Source organism: Tenrec ecaudatus, chromosome 9, assembly GCF_050624435.1.
Source record: "Tenrec ecaudatus isolate mTenEca1 chromosome 9, mTenEca1.hap1, whole genome shotgun sequence".
Lineage (NCBI taxonomy): Eukaryota > Metazoa > Chordata > Mammalia > Afrosoricida > Tenrecidae > Tenrec > Tenrec ecaudatus.
Window position 1 is genome coordinate 157043108 of NC_134538.1, and position 21634 is coordinate 157064741.

The 21634-nt window shown below is 52.1% G+C and overlaps 1 protein-coding gene across 2 annotated transcripts in view; it reads right to left on the bottom strand.

Annotated features, from left to right (window-relative positions):
* The window catches only part of KIAA1549 (KIAA1549 ortholog), a 105044-nt gene that overhangs the window by 33748 nt on the left and 49662 nt on the right, over positions 1-21634 (bottom strand). For both annotated transcript variants that reach the window (XR_012786134.1, XM_075558719.1), the window contains exons 5-11: positions 18149-18279; positions 17190-17373; positions 15516-15575; positions 13934-14082; positions 12838-13015; positions 9068-9252; positions 5169-5365 (exon numbers count right to left, since the gene is read on the bottom strand). Coding sequence is in view for 1 of the 2 variants with exons in the window: in XM_075558719.1 (XP_075414834.1) it covers positions 5169-5365; positions 9068-9252; positions 12838-13015; positions 13934-14082; positions 15516-15575; positions 17190-17373; positions 18149-18279 (1084 nt within the window). In the remaining variant the exon portion in view is untranslated. The remainder of the gene's footprint in view (positions 1-5168; positions 5366-9067; positions 9253-12837; positions 13016-13933; positions 14083-15515; positions 15576-17189; positions 17374-18148; positions 18280-21634) is intronic.

Consider the following 21634-nt stretch of genomic DNA (forward strand, 5'->3'; position numbering starts at 1 on the left):
CGTTCACCACAGCCGTCTTCACCACGGCCCAAGGGGGAAGCCACCCACAGATCCCTCAACAGGCAAAATGCATGGCGCAGACACACCTGGAACAGCAGTTGGCCAGAAAGAGCAAGGAAGCCCTCATGCGTGCCACAACACGGGCCAATCCTGAAAACCTCCTGCCCCCAAGGGACGCACACTTTGTCATCTCATTGATAGGAAACAGGCAAATCCCCGGAAACCAGAGATGACTAGTGGTCACCCGGCGTCGGGAGAGGGCGGTCACTGCTCAGGGGGCAGTGAGCGCATGTGACACGAGTGGGGGTAGGATGCTTTGGAGGAAGGATGGCAAGAACGGAGCATGGCTTGGAGAACGCCCGACATCGCTCTGGAAAAAGCATGGGTTCAGTTCCAGACCACGGCAACTCCGCCAAGATCACATCCAAGTGGTCAAAGCATCAAATAGAGCTACCCTGGGCCAAAAAGAGTTACATTTACACTGTAGCCTGTTACTGAGCGCCCCGGTGGTGTCGAGGGGTTCACGCTGAGCTGCTAACTCTTCACGGAAGTAGAAAGCTTCATGTGAAACTCGTTAACGAGACAGTCTCAGAAACCCCAGATGAGGCAGAATCGACTCAGTGGAAGTGAGTTTGGAGGAGCCTGTTACATGAGCAACTGCAGAGACGGAAATGTTATCAGAATGGCCAAAATGTGGCAGAGACATAAATTGAGCCAACACACTGCTAGAAACTTCTAGGCACAGGGTGGCCACCAACCTTCAGTGTCTACAATGACGCGTAAAAAAGCGATGTATACCTGTCTTCCGGTCACTGATTGCTGAGTTGGCGTATTTTAGAATGCGTGCTGGCACCACCACCACTGAAAATTAACTTCTATTTTAAAAGAGAGAGACGAGAAGGCAGGAGGAAAGTCAGTCTGACTTAGAAGTGGAGGTCAGGTCCAGGCAGCAGTGAGCAAACAGCCCAGAACAAATCCTTTCACGACCCCTCCCAGGATCCCAATGACACCACAGGGTGCCCCCTGGAAGATCCACCCTATGGCCCCTAGGGAAAAGGCCCCACAGAATGCTAGCAGCACCTCCACGGGTCATGGGGGAGCAGCAGTCGGGAGCATGAGGAGCTGGGCAGAGAGGATGGGGTGCCAGGCCTGGCACAGGGTTGTCTGGGGCTGCAGGATCTTTGAAGGAGGGGCAAGTTGGGTCCAGTAATCATCCCAAGAGCTCCCTCCAAAGTTGCACCCCCAAACCACCTGCAGCCTTGGGGAGAAGCCTGTGCCCACAGGTCTAAGACAGTGACTACCCCCTAGATGGGCTGCCTGTCTCTAAAGCGAGAGTGCAGGGGACACAGGGGTGTCTCACTGACTCAGACTCATGGTGACTGCCTGTGATGGAGGACAACTGCCCACGGGTTTGCTGGGCTGTCATCTATGGGAGCCAACGCCCAGGTCTCTCTCCCTCAGTCACTGGGTGGGTTTGAACCAACAACCATTTGGTTAGCAGCTAAGTGTTTGCACAACCCGGGTTCCTACTCAAAAAAACAAACAAATTCAAACTCACTGCCACTGAGTCAATGCCAACCCCACAGGACAGGGTAGAACTGACTACTGTTTGCTTTGGAGAATAACTCTTCACAGGAGTAGAAAGTCTCCTCCTTCTTCCCAGGAGCGGCTCATGATATCGAACTGTTAACCTCGAGATTAGCAGCCCAACGCTTAACCCACTACACCGCAAGGGTTCCATGGGCTTCTTCTAGTTGCATTAAACCCACTGCCATCAAATCAAGTCTCACTCATAGCGACCCTCCCTAGGGTTTCCAAGCCTCATCTTTCTCCCATGAAACGGCTGGTGGTTTTGAACCACTGACCTCTGGACTAGCAGTCCAACGCTTCACCTGAGTGGGGACCCAGAGCTGCAACACCTTAGTGCAGGTTCTAACTCAGCCGGCACCTCTTCCCTCGGTATCCCTTCCCTCGGAGCTTCCCCGTGAAGTGCCAAGACTGCTGGTATCCCTGAGGGATGCCAAAGGATCATATTAACCAGGCAGATCACTGAGCTTCCGTGACTGAGAGAATAAGCCAGCCAGCAGGGAGAAAATCAGTTTGTAAAACTGTGCTAGCTTATTAAATATCCTCGTGTGGTTTCGTTTATTCTTAGCCTGGCAATTAAGAAAATGCCATCTCTGTGCCGAATTCATGTTCCCTTGTTGAAAATTAGGCACCGACAGGTATTAGAATCCTAGAAGTAAGCCACGCCCCGTCAGGGGATGCTGGTGATTAAGAGCCCAGGACATGGTTCTGAGGGGAGGCGACCACAGGCTTGGGCCTTCCGGGCAGAAAGTGGCCAGGCTTCAGTGCTTAGATGCACCGAGGCTGTGGTGGAGGTGTGGTGTCCACGCTCAAAGCAGAATGGTGCTGTCATCCCAAGTCACCAAGATGAAAAAGGCATTCTGAGCCAGGGAGTCCTTCTCCTGGGGTCAGAGGGTGCCCTTGTCATCCAGGCTTCTCAGTGCACTTGATTTTTATCCAAGACAAAACCCCACTGTCGCCAAGTTCCTTCCAATGGACAGCGACACTGAAGGAAAAAGCAGAACGGCCCCACAGGGTGTCCAAGGCTGTAGTCTTCACAGGAGCAGGCTGCCTCATCTTTCTCCCCGGGAGTGGCTGGTGGGTTCGAACCGCCAGCCTTTGAGTTAGCAGCTGGGCACTCAACCACTACGTTACCACAACTCCTCTGATTGCGAGTGATGTTTGCAGGAGAGAGCAGGGCAGGTAGAACAGCAGGATGTGGCACAGCCACGAACCGTCACCCACCATCACTGCACCGTCACCCAGGCACAAGGCTACTGGGTTATGACCTACAAAGAGCCTGGAGGAGCAGAACAAAACACAAGGTGTTTCAGTCGTCATTATCCGCCTGCATTAGAGGTGACTGACTAGGCCACGGTTGGGGATCAGGTACACTCGGTCCGCAAAGTGCCATCTTTGCTCTTTCACACTTTAAAGATGCCTGTGTGGCTTCTTTACACGGCCCAATGCAATGCATTCCCACTGCTGATTTCATGGGCATTGACCGTGGCTCCAAGTCAAGTAACATCTTTGACTATTTCTCTTTCTCCCCCCATTTATCGTGATGTTACATTGGTCCAGCTGGGAAGATTTATAAACCATAAAGCGGAGATGTATTGAGATGTAAACCACACTGAAGGTCATAATCTTTGGCCTTCACCAGTAAGTGTCTCAAGTCTACTTGGCTTTCAGGAAGCAAGGTTGTGTCATCTGCATATACACAGGTTGTTAATGAATTTTCCTCCAATCCTGATGCCGTGTTCTTCAACAAAGTCTGCTCTCTCACAATTATTTGCTTAGCCGACAAGCTAAGTATAGTGAGAGGATACAACCCTGACGCACCTTCCTGATGTCAGACATACAGCATTCCCCCGCTCTGTTCAAATGTGCAGCCTCCACGTGAGCACAATTACAGGTCCTAGAATTCGCATTCTTCACGGTGCTCTCCATGATTTCTTTTGATCCACAGAACCGAACGTCTCTGCAGTCAATGAGACACATGTCACCATCTTTCTGGTGTGCTCTGCTTCCAGCCAAGATCTACCTGGTGTTGGCAATTCCCGGGCAGCTCGGATTTCTTCCTTGAGTGCCATGGCTTCTAGATCATAACCACCTCTGGCGAGGGATGAGCATCCACGGTTCTCTTTGGTACAATGACTGGTACATTCCTTCTACCTACTTTTGGTGTTGCCTGCAATGCTCTGCACATCAAACCCTTCAGTGTTGAGGCGTGAGCTTTACCCTTCAAGTCCTAAAGCATGAGCATGTTCTCTTCTGAGGGTGCCCTCTGGAATCTTTCCTGTTCGGCTCTTTTTCTTCACCATCTCTCCCACTTGCTTTAGCAACTCGACATTTAGAAACTCTACGTTTCAGAGTTCCTTCTGACACTTGGTTTGATCTTTTCAGTAACCTTTTGTTTGTTTTAAAATAACCTTTGCATCCGTCGTGTATGATGGCCATGACGTGCTGTGTTGCCATTCGTGTTCAGTGCATGACGACACCCACCGAGCTTCTCCAGCATCGCTCTGCATCGAGGGGTACGTTGATTCCCGTGTATCCCATCTGGCGGGGTCCACGTCTAAGTCACCGTTCCTGTGGTCTGAAAACGGCATTTCTGGTGAACTGGTCCTGCAGAGCTCTCTCATGTGAGCCACCCTCACGTCTATCACCCATGTCATACTCCCACCTACCAATGGTCGCATTCCAATCTCAGTGTCAATGACTCCGGGCTACATGTCTGATCCACTGCACACTTTCAGATGCAAAGACGCCTTCTGTTTCTTTGTCTTTGGCATCAGCGGTCGGTGTGTACATTTGAACAATAGCTGCAGTAGCTGGCCTTCCTCGTGGGCATATACAGAGGTTCACTGACAGGATGGGTCTGAAACGTTCTTTTTGCTAACAAATGGGAGACCATTCATTCCCTCTTCACCTTCTCGATCCTGGCAAAATAGACTATATGCTTGCTTGGTTCAAATGGCCGACACGCGTCCATTTCAACTCACTAGGCTATCGGTCTGTATGCTTCCCATTTCCTTTCCGACAACTCCCAGTTTCCCTAGGTTTGTACTTTCAGGAATAACTTTCAGGTCCCAGTTATTACTGAGTGTTTTCACCTTTCTTCTTATTTTGACTCGTCCCCATCAGCACATGAAGATCCTGAAAACCGTACTCCTTTCACGTCATGAAATCTGATGCTACTTGGAGGAGGCAGCTCTTCCTCAGTCGTGTTTTGGATGCCTGGCAACACGAGGAACGTATCTTCCAGAACCATCTGCCAGTTGTCGGATCACGGTGACTCCACGTTGCTGTGGCGCTGGAAGCTAAGCCACCAGTACTATAAACACCAGCACACTGGACAGGTTCCTGTCAAGCTTTCAGACTAAGACGGACAAGGGGAGGACGTGGTGATCAACATCTGGCCAGCGAAAACCTTATGCACAGCAAGGGGACACTGTGGCCTGGCATTTTTAAGAAGTAATCAAAGCCATTCTGTGACTCAGGGTGACTCTGGGGAACCACTATCAGGTCCAAGGCTGCAGGCTCTGGACCGTTCTTACTGCCAGTCCTCCAGCAGCTGAACGCTGAGAGAAGCGCCCTACCTTCCTCTGTGACGGAGGCTCTTGGCAGGTGCCTTGGCCTGGGGGCTAGGCACATCTCCATTCTCAGAGGGCGGGGTGTGCTCCTTCACAGGTCCTGGCGGGGGCACTGGCTCGTGGATGATCAAGATGTCGTCCTTATTGTGCTGGCCCAGGTGCTGCTTGGCAAAATCGAAGCCCTTCACACTGGGAATCTGCAACTAGAACAGACACGCACACACACACAGGGTCAGGCCCGAGTCTCAAGCCAGAGAGGACTAGGGCTATGACTACTGGCCTCACACTGTCCCTGCACCTCACTGCCACCCCTCCAGGTGCCCCCACAACACCTGCTGTGTGGAACGGATTCTTCACACCTGAGCAGGAGGAACCACAAAATAAGGGCGCCGGCTGCTGTGGAGGGATGCTAACCTCGGTGTATCAGCCTAGAACTGGCCTCCATTGGGCTCACCGTGGCTGGTTGGGGAAATGGACTGTCAAGTCTATTTTCAGAGCCACCTCTGGATGAATGTGAGACTCAACCTCTGGGTTAACAGCAAGAGCACTAGGCATTTGCTCCGCCAGAAATAACCATCCCCAGAACCTCACTAACAGCCCCGTGGGCTGTCCCCAACAGATGGAGTCCCACAAGGTCATTCCAATTCACAGTGATCCTACAGAGGAGAGCCGGGCATCCCCCAGGGGGACTTCCAAGGCTGTCACCTCAATGGAAGCAGACTACCTCATCTACCTCCCACATAGCAACTGGTGGGTTCAAACCACCCACCCCTCAGCTTGCAGCTGAGTACTTTACCCACTGCACCTCAAGGGCTCTTTCACCCAGTGTCCAGACTGCCCAAAAACAAAGAACAGACATGCCTATGGAACACGGGTCGGGGCAGAAGGGCTGGGTCGTGCTGGTGCTCATCTGATGCACAGGATGTGTGAGAGCACTGGCCAACAAGATGAGTGCTCTCAGAGAAGTCCTGGTGGGCACCAGTTAAAACGTTCAGCTGCTAAATGAAAGGCCGGTGGTTCAAACCCTCCAACCACCCCAACAGAAAGATGTTGGCAGTCTGCTTCCATAAGGATGGAATCCTTGGAAACACCCCTCTGGGGCAGTCTGGAATCCACCACTTGTCTGCCAGGTGGTGGTATTTGTGGTGGCTTGCATGTTGCTGGGCTCCTAGAAACTAAGTCACTGGTATTTCAAATGCCAGCAGGGCCACTCAAAGTGAACAGGTTTCTGTAGATCTTCCAGACTAAGAACAGACAACGAACTAAGAAAAACTCAGCTCCCCACTTGGGAAAAAGAATTCCCTGGAAGCCTTGTGCATCCCTTGGAAGCATCATCAGATACTGAAAGCCTAACCAAGGAAGCAGAACATTGTCAGAGATAGTGCCGGCTGAGGGGGCCCTCGGGTCTGAGGGCACTTGAAATGTGACTGAAGGGGGGTTGGTTTCTCGAGTGGAGTCAACCATAGTGACGTGGGTCAGGTAAAGTCTGTGGGAGTGGAGCCTTCAGGATCTTCATTTACTGAAGGGGCGTAACTCAAGGTACAGAGAAACAGCTGTAAAAATCTTCTAATGAGCAGAACTGGGAACGTGTGAGGTATGAATTTAGGAAAATTAGAACTGGAACGCATGAAGATCGATGTCCACAGCTTTAGTGAGCTGAAATGGACCGGCATTGGCCATCTCCAATCAGAAAACCATATGAATTACTATGCCGGGAATAACTCAATCGAGAGGAATGTCAGGGCATTCACTGTCAGAAAGGATATTGCTAAATCTATCATGAAGTACAATGCTAGCTGATCGGATTATATCTGTCCGCCTACTGAAGGAATTCCAATCAATACAACTATTATTCAAATGTATGCACCGGCCACAAAAGCCAGTGATGAAGAAATTGAACAATTCTACCAATGACTTCAGTCACAAATGGATCCAACAGGCAATCAAGATGAATTGATAGTTATTGGTGATTGGAATGCAAAAGTTGGAAGCAGAAAGGAAGGAACAGCTGATGGGAAATATGGATTTGGTGATAGACATGAAGTCGCATGACAGAATTTTTCAAAATCAACGACTTTGTAGAAAATACCTTTTTAAAACAACACAAAAGGCTACTATACACATGGAATACACAGATGGACACACAGAAATCAAAACAACTGCAATGCGATGGATGTCCACTGGGCCTGCACTGTGGGCTCATGCAGAAGGACAGATGTGAGGACGGCCTGGGGCCGGGCAGTGTTTCCTTCTGTTGTGCACAGGGTCCCAGTAGGTGGGCGCAAACTCGATGGCACCTAACTACAACAACATGAGTCGCAACAGATGTGACAACAGTGAGCTTCATTTGGGGAGGAGGTTGGGGTGTAAAAATCATCTTCACTTGCTCACTGCCATCAAGTCAATTCAAACTTATAATGACCCTGTAGGATACTGTGGGTTTCTGAGGCTGTAAACTTTTATGGAAGCAGAAAGCCTTGTCTACTGCAACACTAAAAATTTAAGATGCACACAAACCCGATTTCTGCCAGCAGAGGGCGGCAAAACTCACTGCAAACAGCTTATGACAGGCGTAGCTTGGAAACCAGAGGGAGAGACAGACAACGCCAGTGTCTTCCAAGTTGATGAAAAGATCATGTTACAGGAGCGGGCAGCTCGCCTCCTGGGCAGGCTGGGCATGTAGCTACCCTGGCTCCCATCAATGTAGAGCCCTCCCTGCCCCCCTGCCGTCAGCCACAGCAGCTGCCGCCAAGGAGTCAATTCCAATTCACAGTGCCCATAGGGTTTCCCAGTAACAGATCTTTACAGAAGCAGAAAGCCTCCTCTTCCTCCCGTAGATAGGTTAGAACCGCCGACCCTCTGGTTGGCAGTGAACGCTTAACCCACTGTGGCACCAGACCTCATTCAGCAGCAGGCACAGGACACCATGACCTCCCGCCCCACAAGGTTCTTGCTGGGACTCCTCATATGCCACCACCCCAAGGAAACGGTCCTCACGCAGGACAGCGCTGACGGCGGGAGCCCTGCTAGTTAAGCGCGCAGCTGCTAACTGAAAGTTGGCCGCTGGGACCCCCAGCCCCGGGGCAGGAGAAGCCCCAGGTAGCTGTCACCATCCCTGATGATTGACAGTCTGGGAACACCTGCAGGGCCGCTGCCCTCTGCCTACAGGGTCACTGTGCATCAGAATCATCTCCCAGTAAGTAGGTTTGGGTTAGTTAGTTATTACAAGGAAGATTACGCAGATTTCCTACACACACTCGGGCGTGCACATACATACGCGCACGCACGCACACACACCACCTACACATACGTGTGCGTGCACGCACATATACACACACTTACACACATGGAGGAAGAACCGGGTGTAAAGGAAAACTGGCAAAGAACACCCATTCACATACCTACATTAAAATGCTTGCGGTGTGTACAACCAATTTGCATGGTTTCACTGCTGGGCAGACTGTCTGGTTAAGTGTGCTTCCAGCATGTGCCTGTGGGCTGAGGTTAGGGATGGACTCACACAGGGCTGTGAGAGCCTCCAGTGATGCACTTGGCAGCTGACCAAAAGGTTGGAAGTTCAAACCCACCCCAGGAACCACAGAAAGAGTCATCTCGACAGCAATGGATTTATGGTTATTAGTTTTTAAACTGCTTTAGCTTTGAAAAACTATCAGAGTTCACACACAGGTCAAACAGGCAGTCTCCCAATAGGCTCTCACAAAATAAATGGCAGCAGCACCCAGAATTCCTGGGAGTGCATTTCCTAGTAAAGCAGGGGGAGGGGAGGTGGAGCGAGCTTCAGTCAGCATCCCTTCGGCCCTCATAAGGTCGGGGGGGCTTTGGGGGGCCACCCGCAGGATTCTTGACCAGCCCTCACCAGCCCCGCCGAGACCCGAGCCGCTCACCTTCTGGCGCTGCTGGAGGTTGGCCACGGTGTCGGGCTGGAAGTCCAGCTTGTCCGTGCGGCAGAGTTTCCAGTAGAGGATGACCACGATCACCATGACAACGAGCACTGGAATGACCACACCCACGATGACCCACAGGTTGTTGCTCTGGGCCTCTGGGGAAGGCCTCTTCACCCTGTCTAAAGCTACAGGCAGGGGAGAAAAGGTTCCATGAGACCTGACCTCCACCGAGGCCCTCCCCTGGGGGCCAGGACCAGCAGGCTGCTTCCTTCTGTGTCATTTTGTGTAGGGAGCTTTTCATTTCTAAAGCGGCCACTTCGCTTCAAACGTCCTGCTGTGCAGTTGCGAGGTGGTGTCCACGCCAAGCCTTTCTCGTGAAAACACTCCTAAAGGCCAACAGTCCTTGAACTAACTACAAGCTTTTCTTTCTTGTGTTTTGGGTTTGTTTTTTTTGTTGTTGGTTTGTTGCTATTGTTGTTTTGTTGTATGTTGTTGCTTGTTTTTGCACTGTCCTGTTTTTGTGCATGTTATTATCTCCGCATGTCTGTCTAAATAAAATAGGCTGGATGAACAATCTGGAGGAGAAAAGAGTTCCAGGGGGACATGGGAGAGGGGGAGGTGGGGGGAAAGGTAGTGGTGTTAACAAACCCAGGGACAAGGGAACAAGCGATCCAAATCGGTGGTGAGGAGGGTGTAGGAGGCCTGGTAGAGCGTGATCAAGGGTAATGTAACAAAGAGGAATTACTGAAACCCAAATGAAGATTGAGTATGATAGTGGGACAAGAGGAAAGTCAAAGGAAATAGAGGAAAGAGCTAGGAGGCAAAGGGCATTTATAGAGGTCTACATAAAGGCATGTACATATGTAAATATATTTATATATGAGGATGGGGAAATACATCTATGTGCATATATTTAAAGGTTTAGTATTAAGGTAGAAGGAAATTGGACGTCCACTCAAGTACTCCCTCAATGCAGAATATTTTTTTATTAAATTGGCACTCTATGATGTTCACCTTCCCGACACAATAGCTGAAGACAAAGCGGGTGAATAAGCAAATGTGGTGAAGAAAGCTGATGGTGCCTGGCTATCAAAAGATATAGTGTCTGGGGTCTTAAAGGCTTGAAGGTAAAGAAGCGGCCATCTTGCTCAGAAGCAACAAAGCCCATACGGAAGAAGCACACCAGCCTGTGTGATAACGAGGTGTCGAAGGATAAGTTATGAGGCATCAAAGAACAAAAAAATCATATCATTGTGTGCTCACCTCCCTGATATGATCGCTGAAGATAAATGGGTGAATAAGCAAATGTGGTGAAGAAAGCTGATGGTGTCCAGCTATCAAAAGATAAAGCATTTAGGGTCTTAAAGGCTTGAAGGTAAAGAAGTGGCCATCTAGCTGGGAGACAACAGGGCCCACAAGAAAGAAGCACACCAGGTGTCGAAGGGGTCAGGTATCAGGCATCATCAGAACAAAAAATCTTACCATAGTGAATGAGGAGGGGAGTGCATAGTGGAGACCCAAAGCCCATTTGTAGGTCTTGGGGAGGAGACGAGTCAATCAGGGTGCCGGGTAGCAATGATGAAACATACAACTTTCCTCTAGTTCCTAAATGCTTCCCCCACCACCACCACTACTATCATGATCCCAATTCTACCTTACAAATATCGCTAGACTAGAGGATGTGCACTGGTACAGATAGTAACTGCAACCACAGGGAATCCAGGGTGGATGATCCCTTCAGGACCAGTGGTGTGAGTGGCAATACAGGGAGGATAGAGGGAGGGTGGGTTGGAAAGGGGGAACCAATTACAAGGATCTACGTTACCTCCTCCCTGGGGGATGGACAACAGAAAAGTGGATGAAGGGAGACGTCAGACAGGGCAAGATATGACAAAATATTAATTTATAAATTATCAAGGGTTCATGAGGGAGGGGGGAAGCGGGGAGGGAAGGAAAAAAATGAGGAGCCAATGCCAGGGGCTTAGGTGGAGAGCCAATGTTTTGAGAATGATGAGGGCAATGAATGTACAAATGTGCTTTACACAATGGATGTATGTATGGATTGTGATAAGAGTTGTATGAGCCCCTAATAAAATGATTTTTCAATAAAAGAAAAGGAAACAGCCTCTGAGCTGGACTCTGATCAACAGGAGGAGAGTCGGAGAACTGGACATCAAACGCCTACGGAATACAGACTTCCTGGACACACCGAGCCCGGAGAAACCTAATGCCGGGGAATCGTTTTTAACCCAGGAACAGGAAGGGCCCTGTAAAACCAACTTTACATGAGCAAGTCCAGCCTACCTACGCAGAGCACTTGCTCTGAGTCCAGCGCAGGGGAGTATAAGCTGACAACGTCCACCTGAAGCACGGATGACCACTGGAGGGGCAGGGCGGCCTGAATGGGGATGTGACAATGCGGGAAGAGACCTCGTGAAGGGGACACCTGCGGCGAAGGATGCACCAGTATCCCTGGGCTGCTTGTGTGAGACCTGGGAATGGATTTGGCTGGGTATCGGGGCCCCCCAAAATAATACAGTGCTGTTTTTAATATCCGTTAATGGTGATTTTAGAGAAACACCCTCTTCTCTGTGATTCCTGTTTCTGACTCCTACACACTGCAGGTCTAGGAATCGAGGAAGAGGGTTACCGCAGGAAGGGGGGCAGGAGTCAGGTATCGGCCAACCACAAAAGACTATCAGAACACCTCTTTCTACATCAGGGGGCGGTGTGAGGGTCCACAGGAGAGGGTGGTCAGGGTGCGGAATGAGGGCTCTTTGTGTTAAAAGGCCTTGGAGAGGTCAATGAGTCCAAAGGATTGGATGTATGTGTGCGTGTGTCCCACTGCTTCCTGTGTGACTCACCGCTATCCCCACCATGTGTGAAGCAGGTCACACCAGATTTGGGAATAAATGCTGAGCCTACACACCATCCTTTGTACATAAAACAAAGTTTCGAGAGAAGACTAGTCTGAGAGTAGGAGAGACACTAAAACCCTCACTGTGGAAACAGGATGACTCCTGGTGACCCCACCGTGTCAAAGTAGAACTGGCCTACAGGGGCTTCATCGGCTGGATTTGCACTGCCAGGCCTTTCTTCTGAGCTATTTCCAGATCGTCTGGGACCTCCCAGTCTTCTCATTAGCAGCTAATCATTGACCCACCCTGGACTCCAAACCAAGGAGCCCTGGTGGCACAGTGGTTACAGGCTGGGCTACTAATAGGTCAGCAGTCTGAAACCACCAGCCGCTCCCACCAGAGAAAGATGGGGCTTTCTCATCCTGTGAAGAGCTACAGTCGTACAAACTCACAAGGGCAGTTCTACCCTCCCCTGTGGATTCTCTGTGAGTCGGAAGCAACTTGGCAATAGTGTGTTTGGTTTGGTTTCTGGGGAGGGGGGACCCAAAGACAGTTGCCAATGAGTCCATTCCAACTCGTGACAAGCTCACCGTGTAGGAGCATGACAGGACTCCATTAGGGGTTGTCAGAGGCTGACCTTCCCTCTGAGGTGCCCCGGGTGGGCTCACACTGCCCACCTTTGGGTGAGCAGCCTTCTAACCGACCCAGGGCCTCCCAGGGTGGCAGAGCAGGACAATCCCTCCAGCGCCTCCCGACTACACTGAGCATCACACCTTGATGGCTGCTGCATGCTTCAAGAATGACCACAGTGAAACCCCCAAGAATGAAAGTCAGTGCCACAGACTCACTCTCTCTCTCTCTCTCTCTCTCTCTCTCTCTCTGAACCCCGGGGCCCAGGTCTTGCGGGCTTACGCTGGGCGATAGCGCCTCGGATCCGGTAGCCCAGGATGATGGCGGCTCTCTGGATGTCCATCCGGTTGATCAAGTCCGCAGCCCGGGAGGCGCTGAGCCTCTCGCCGTCCCGATCTTCAATGAAGTAAAGGAGCTGCACCGGGTGGTCGTCCCCCTCCAGCCTGGACACGTTGACCACCTTGGAGGCGAGAGGCACCTCAGAGGGCAGCAGGGCCCACATGCAGCAGGGCCCCAAACCCCGCCCATCTATCAGAACTGTACCCTCCCTTGCAGCTCTATGGGGCCCTTGGGAGCCCTGGTGGTACAGCAGGATAAATGCTGGCCCGCTAACCCAAGAGTTGGCAATTCAAAACCAATAGCCACTCGGAGGGAGAAAGGTGAGGCTGGCCACTCCCACAGAGACTCAGGAGCCTGCAGTGCTATTCCCTGCTGTCCTACAGGGTTGTCATGAGTCAGAACTGACCAACTGGACAGAGAGGTAGGTTGTTTTGGGTTTTGTTTTATATTGGGATCCCTGGCCCCTTACCGCGCAGTCAGAGCTGCTACTGAAAAAAGAATTCCCAGAGAGCAGCCCACCCATCATGATGGGCATCAGCAGCAGCTGACCCTGTGTGGACAGATACATCCTCAATCTAGGTCACTCCCCTGTCAGATCAACCTGAGTTTGCCACTCACTTCTGCGGAAAGGAGGGGATGGGGCTAGATGAGGGGCCGGGGGTTTGGGGCTAGAACAGGAGGTAGAAATAGGTTCTCTTCCAGGCTCCTCCCAGCTCAAGGATTGAGGTCTGTGAGGTCACTGGTCATACTGAGCGCCCACTAAGCAGAACACCCTGTCCCTCACTAAAAGGCACTGCTCTCCGACAGGAAAGTGAAGCCAGAGCTGAACCCCATAGCTGTGTCCCCTCAGGACACTCCCTGGGGACCCAGTAAGACTCTCTAGACACCGGTGAAAATACCGGGCTGCCACACAGAGCTGATCCCTAAGCCAGGAACCCCTGCACTGGGCTTTCCCAGGCCAGCAGCATTGCCTCTCAGTTCAGCCCACTTCCTCCCTCCCTCCCCTCATCGGTCCCTGACCCCCAAGTGGGGGGCGCACCTGGAGCAGGCTGCTGCTCGTGGCCTCGGTGGCCCTTCTCCACAGGCGCTGTCGGTGAAGCACCTCGCCGAGCAGCTGGGCCAGCTTGCGCTCCATCTCAGCCTGGAAGACCTCGCTCTGCAGCCGCTTCTCAGAAACGCCCAAGAGGACTGCGATCAGCAAACAGGACACACAGCCCTCAGAGCGGAGATGTGCACGTGCACGTGAGTGCGCAGGTACGTCCACGTGTCTTGGTGTACGTGAGTCATTGTATATACACACACAAGCACATGTGTGTGCATGCATGTGTGCATCGCCTGTATGCGCATGTGTGGCTTGTGCCTACATGGACATGTGCACATGCGTGTGTATGTATATATGCATGTATGTGGAAAAGGAAACTTAATCCAGACTGACTAGGAGAGAGGAGACGTTCATGGGGGACAGAGAGCTTGGGTGGAATAAGCAGGTGCCCAGTGGGGGAAGGGGAGGGCTTTCCTGGGTCCCATCTGCAGCTCCAGCTCCAAGTGCCAGAAGCAGGTGGCCAGAGCCGCAGACTCTTAGTACTGTGACAGCTCTGGAGTCCGGCTGACCATTCCTGAGGTCCCCTCTCATCTGCCTGTCTTTAGAGCAGAGGTTCTCAACCTGTGGGTCTCAGCCCCTTTGAGGGTCGAACAACCCTTTCACAGGGGTCGCCCAATTCATAACAGTAGCAAAATTACAGTTATGAAGTAACAACAAAAGTTAATTTTATGGTTGAGTGGGTCCTAATAAAGAGTTGAGGCATTAGGAAGCTTGAGAACCACTGCTCTAGAGGCTCTGAGAGTGTGCGCCCTGGCATCAAGCCTGCCTGCAGACAGCACCAACAGGCTGGCAACGGCGGGAGAGCCTGCAGTCAGCACCTGCTCTGGACAGGAAAGTCAAGCAGTAGAGGACCCCTCAGAAAGGCCGGTGACTTCGGCCAGGATCTCCTTTGGGAAATGACCACGAGCGTGCCATTTAACTCCAGGATTGTCCTCTGGAAATGAGGCCAGTGCGTCGGGTGGGACGGTCATAAGGCTGCTGTGTGGCAGGAAAGGGACACACCAGCAGCTCCATCACCCCCTGCAGGCCTGCCCCTTCACCAGCTGCTGCTCAGTCCTGCTGGGCACAGGGGAGTGTGCGACCCGCCTTCCCACTTTCCTATCAGGCTAGGAAGCCTTTATCCGAAGGCAGCGTTGCTCTGAATAGCTGGCCCAGGCCTCTGACTCACTCACAGAGTCTCCATCCTGGTCTTTCTAAAGCCAAATGGGAGATTTTAGGAAGAAAGAGACCCTGGCTTCTGATCACCACTCCGCCCTGGGTCAGGACACGGCTGGGGCCACCCAACGCAGTCTACACGCTGCATGGACTTGAAAGCTATGCCAGTTCTTTTGATGCCACAACGAAGCGGGGTGCCACCCACAGCCGACCTGGCCCCCCTTCCCACTGCTCAATGCCAAGAATCCAAGGTACACGCTGCCCTGAATTCAGATGTTGGGGGCAGGATTGTCATTGACCTCATTCCCCGGCACAGGCTTCTTAGGCTCAAGGACCCAAAAACCGTGTGGGGAGTTCCGCATACCTGTTCTGATCCAGGACGACTTCAGCAGCTGCGATAAGTTGAGCTGCGGGTACTGGAAGGCTAGAAGGAGGGAGGAGGAGGGAAGGAGGAAAATCTGTAAAAAACATGTTGGCAAGAGTCAGACAGGCAGGGTGTCAGGCCTCTGCATAAACAGGGACAGCACAAAGTGCTGGACAGAGGCGAGGGTGCGGGCAGAGCCATTCCTCAGCCTGACTGTCTCAGGAGGAAGAGGGAGGCCAGGGCAGCGGACAGCAGCTCCTGGACAGGCGGGCCCAGCCGAGATTTCTACCCGCTCACTGTTCCAGAAATGTGACACAACAGCAGTGCTACGTGCCCGGATGAAAGGCCAAACCCCACCTTACCCACCAGCCGATGTGAACACGTCAAAACATCACAAGCCAAGGTCAACTTGCCCACAGAGGGGGCTGTGCCTGCCCAGGGCTTCTGGAGGGGGCTGTCAGCCCAGGGGCCTTCTGCATCAGGGGAGGGGCTATGCACAAGAGGGTCACAGGTCAGGTTCCAGAGTTGATAAGGCATACACGAGGTAGGGGGATTGAGGGGGCTGGACCAGGTTGCTGAGCCCTGGGCAGAGTCTGGGTCCCAGAATCCCTGGGCTCTGGACGGAGGAGCTTGGGGGGACATAAAGCCACAAACAACCCACCCACCCCCAAAAAAAGGAAGGCAAAGAAAGGGTATCCTCAGGTCATCGCATGAACCCTCTACTGCCCACCGAGAGCAATTCCCTTTGAAGCTCTGGTTTCTGAACTGACTCTCACTGGGTTGCTGAGAGCCCGGGAGCTTCCCAGCAATAACTGAAAGCAAAGGGGCTGCTTGTTCTGCCTGCCTGGTCTGTGCCTGCCATCCCAGCACCCTGAGGCAGAAGAGGGACGTTCAGCCTGACCTGGCTGTCATTTGTAAACCAGGACTTGATCCCTGGCTGCTTTTCTGTGTTGCCAAGTCATCTGGCTAGTCCAGGCTGAAAAAGAATTTGAAGCTCTTTGCCTGCCTTCAACTCTGGAATGGATTCTTTCTCAAAAGAACAGCCTTACCAAATAATAATCACGGCCTGACAGAGGATCTACTCCAGATGCCACCAAATTCACCCATGGAAGAGTACACTGCTAATTAGAACTGCCATAGGGTGGTGTCATCACCACCATGGCATGTCCCATCCCTGGCCCCTGGCAATCACAGATCCGTTCTCCACCCCTATAGGTTTGCCTTTTCCAGAACGCATACACGCACGCACGCGTGTGTGCCTGAGCATGCATAGTTTCTAACAATGTTGAGCCCTCGAGTGGGTCCCTGTGCCCACCCTCACATTCAGGGTTAAGTTTGAGCCCATTGAGGCAGACGCGTGTCAATCCACCTCATTGAGGGTCCTCCTTTTTCACCGGCCCTCGACTTCACCCAGCACGATGCCCTTCTCCAGGGAACCGGTCCCTCCTGATGACGTGTTCAAAGGACCTGAGACACAGTGTGTCACGTAGTAACCGTGCTCCTCTGCGCTCTAAAAGGATTCAAAAGGATGGGGGTGGGGGTTTCGCACAACCTGGCTGACTCTGCAAAGCTGTAATTTTACCTGATTCACTCTAGGCTGCAGCCAGGTATGCCTTTTGAGAAAAAATGGTCCTCCCCATGCCCACAGCCCGCCTCGACTCCCCCGGCACTCACGCTCAGCGATCCGCAGCGTGGGGAAGCCCAGGTAGAAGCTGAACTCCACCACACTCAGGTTCCGGAGCAGCTCGCTCACTTCGGACCCGTTCAGAAACCCTTGCGCACTTCTGACAGCAAAGACGATGGTGACTGGGCCCCGGCGGGCGGCCATCCTTGAAGGCCCCATGGTGACATTCAAGATCTGAAAGAGGAGAGGTAATGTGAACTCTCCGAAATAAATGAAAAGGCTCGGCTGAAAGCTTGATGGCTATTTCTTCCTCACAACTTCCATCATTGATTTTTTTTTCCTGAAGAGGTTAAAGCTTTAAAAGGATAAGTGACTGGTTTTAGAGCCTGGTTCCCTTCTTTAATATTGTAAGTGAACTGAAAACGTTTCATATAAAAAGGGATGGAGTGCATGTTATCCAGCCCCTCCTCCATCCCTCAGCCACTGAAGTAACAATATGCTGGACCAAAGGGGATAAATCCAACTAAGAGTACGTAGGAAGAAGATCAGCAATTGCCAGGTGTGCAGGAGCCTGGGGGAGAAGGAAGCTGAGGAGGAAGAGGGGACCAAGACCCAAAACAAAGCCTGGAAAGACTGAACAGAATTGACAGCCCTTCTCACAGGGCGGCCCAGAGACGCCATAGCGGGAAATCGGAGGACAAAGTAGGTCACATATCTGTCATCGGTAGAATTAATTAAAAGACTCCTTGCCAAAGAACTGCTCCCTGATAAAGATGAGATCCTTGCCTGACAGGGACCTACAGGGGCGTGGCCATTCTGGTGCTCACAAGAGACAAGCCCTGCAGGCTCCGTGGGAGAAAGCTGTGGCCGCCTGTTTGCAGACACCCAGCGGGGCCCCTCTACTCGGCCTGTAGGGTCCCGCTGTGTCTCAGTCCACAGGAGGCTGCAGGGTTTCCAGTCGGAGATGTCCTAGGTGAGGCAACTCTGCCCTGTATTCAGCCGTTCTTACCTGCACTGTGATGTTATAGGTGCCCGGCTGGTACTTCCTCGCTTCCAAGAGTGCGACCACCAGGCCTCTCTCAATACGCTGGGTGAAGTTGCAGAAGCCGGTGTCCACGCTCTGAGGCACAAACTGCAGGACTGCAAAGAAGGAGAGGGCTGTGAACTGTGGAGGGGAAGAGGGGAGCTCAGACCCCACTCAGCTAGCTCCCCCACAGCATGGAAGCAAGGGAGGAGGAGGCAACCTGGTGTCCCGGGGTCTCACACTTGAAAACACGTTGGCACTCAAAGGGGTGAAAACCAACTGTGATCAGAGACTTGTGGTGCCGGAGTAAAACTGCCCCATGGAGCTGTCATCTGCAGGAAGCAGAGCTCCAGGGTGTCCATCAGAGGTGCCCCCAGCTGGACTGGAACTGCCAACCTTTGGGTTTGCAGCCAAGTGCAATAACCGTTAACACCACCAAGGATCCATGGGGGTGAAAGCAATTTACACAACTCAGAGTTGGCATTGACTTGATGGCAGGGAGTTGAGGACTTTTGGAATGAGATTATTTTTAAATGAGGGGCGAAAATGAACTTGATGCCAAAAAAAATACATAAGATCACAATTCCAGCATCTTAAGATGTCCCCATTCTGAGCACCACTTTGCAAGGGCTCTGAGGGCAGTGACAGCCCAACATCCATCTGCAGAGTCCGCACAGAGACTAAGCCTCCACAGAATCCTTTCCGAGCATTGACCAAGGATGTAGGCATCTGTGCCCTCAGGCAGAGCGCCCTGGACCGTGGGTTACCTCCATGGCTCTCCCGGCAGCCCAGGGAGGGGCAGTCCCCCTCGTCTGAGGACACCATATGGCAAAGCACTGGCTGATTTGGGGATAGTAGCCCAAATTCTATTTGCAGGGTCCCCAAATAGATTAAGTCCCTGTGCTGGGGCAGTACAGGGGCTCACATAGTCATGAGTCATGCTCTACCACTCTCGCTCTGGTTAGAGGGCCCTGGACCAGTCTCGTAAGCTCCTCCACCTAAAAGAATGTACATGACCCAATCACGGTCTCGTCCCTGTTTCTATCGTCCCACATGTAACCGAGATGTGCTGATCTGCCACTAGCCATGCTTCAGTGAGTTTTCTCTGCCCTCGCATGCCCTTCTGAGAGCTTTGTATCCCAGCAAACTGTTGGGCACCATTTTACCCTTGTGCTAATGGCCCCTCATCTAGATGGTGTGCCTGTGTCTTTGTACTGTCTTTGTCTCTCTCAGGACTTAAGAAATGTTCTCCTTACGTTATATATATGATGGCAACTCGTTAATTCATAATGATATTAAAGAATCAGTAGGGGCTGGTAGCATGCGGTGGTGGGGGTAAGATGAGGGATTATCATTAACGGGGTACCGGCAGGTATCTATTTGGGAGCCCTGGTGGCACAGTGGCTGCTCGCTGGGCTGCTAACCATAAGGTCAGCTGCTCCTTGGGAGAAAGACCGGCTGTTTGTTCCCATAAAGAGTTACAGTCTCAGAAACCCCCAGCTCAGGGCCAGGGAGAGATCCATAAACGCACAGTGTCGATGACAGCACAACACGGTGAAATCAACTGATTCACTGAACTGTACGCGCAACAATGGCTCACTCTTACTACATATATTTGCCCCAATAAAGCTTTCATAAAATTCCTTCACCATCAAGGGAAGCTGCGAAGGCATCAACTTACTCCTCTGAAAAATGACTGTAAAAGGAGAGAATCGGGCACTGGTTCTGCCTACATTTCAGGGCAACCAACCAGTCGACTCTTGAGAAATCTCCTTCATGGGAGTTTCAGCTGGTAAATGCAGAACAGCATGCTGGCGTCCTGGGCTGGGGGTCCATTCGGATTCATGGCAACTCCACGTGGCAGAACAGAACCACCCCATGCGGGACTGGTTGAGCTGCCAACTTTCAAAGAGAGAGGCAGTGACAAAGAGGAAGGCCCTCCATGAGATGGGCAGCACAGCGGCTGCAACACAGGCTCGAACACGGCAACGGCTGTGAGGACGGGCAGGACCGGGAAGTACTTCCTTCTGCTGGACGTGGAGTCGCTGCCCCTGACAACACCACTATCATCACCACCACCACCACCACCACAGACCTGTGTGGGAGCAGATGGCCAGGCCTCTGTCTCTCAGAGCCACGGGAGGGGTTCAAACTACTCACCCCTCTGGGTTCCAGCCTCCAATCTTTCAGCCAGAAGCCCAGAGCTTAACCACTGCATCCACCAGGCTCCTTGGAGAATGGCCAGTTTAGCAGGCCACTGCTTTGTAACGAGCTAGACTCTGAGACCACAGAGGGAGCGTGATGGAAAACTCTGCCAGGGCGGGGCAGGCTGTTTTCATCGGAACCATTGTGGCATCTGCCACGCGCTGCCACCAGATGTACATGCCTCCTGGCGACATCCACAGAACCACCCACGAGCTGTTCTAGCAAAGGCAAGCAGGCAAATGAAAGCTGTGCCTGCTAACCAGGCGCTTGTTACACCAAACGTCCTGCAAGGCAGGAAACGGTTCTAAACCTACATGGTCCAAGACAGGAACCACGAGTCACAGGTGGCCACTGGGCACGTTTGTGGGGCTGGATTCCAGAGTGTACTTGACGGTGATGAATTTTAAATGGAAAGATACACAGGTGACAGGTGGGTATCACACTGGCCAAGGCAACGCTGGCTGCTGCCATCCTCGGTGGATTCAGGGGGAGGCACCAGGCAACTGGCACCACCATGCGGCCACCAGCCACATGCAGACTGGGGAGGTGGCCCTGAAAGTTTCTGCCATTCGGACTGGAGATGAGGGATCATTATTCAACGCATGAGACTTGGTGGTGACTTCACAGTGAGCAACAATATATGCCAATGAATGTGATTTTTTCACCCCTGGTTAAGGATATTTAAATGAGGCAACCAGCGTGGTTACACGTTTTGGTTTCTCGTGCACAAAAACATTCTCTTTATAAGACACTGGCCCAGAGTTTCCCAGGGTAGGCACTGCTGCAGCACCTCCCTCCTCTGGGGGCAGGATGGCACTGTAGGACCCAGAGGGCACAGAGGCAAAAGCAGATACCTACACTTTGTCCTGGATCATGGGCTCAGATATACAAGTTTTTCATTGCTAGAGGCAGGGGGCGGCGAGCCATTTTTTTATCTGAAAAGGGAGCAGTAGACCAAATAAGTCTGGGGACCTGTGCCCGCAGCTACAAAATAAGAAGTCACATGATGAAAACAGTTGAAATGCAGGGAGAAGGATCAACCTGGGGCACACAGGCACAAAGCAAGCATAGTGAGGAGACCACAGGCCGCCTGAGAAAACTGAAAACACATTCTCTGTAAAGCACAATGTGAGTATTCAATGGGACTCTTCTAGCCATTCTAGCCAGTCTCTAACTCCCGCCCAGACTATGCCCTTGTCCTGCCTGAGTCTGGTAAGAAAGGGGGGGGGGGGGTGGGGAGGGCAGACACTGATAGACCTCACCTGT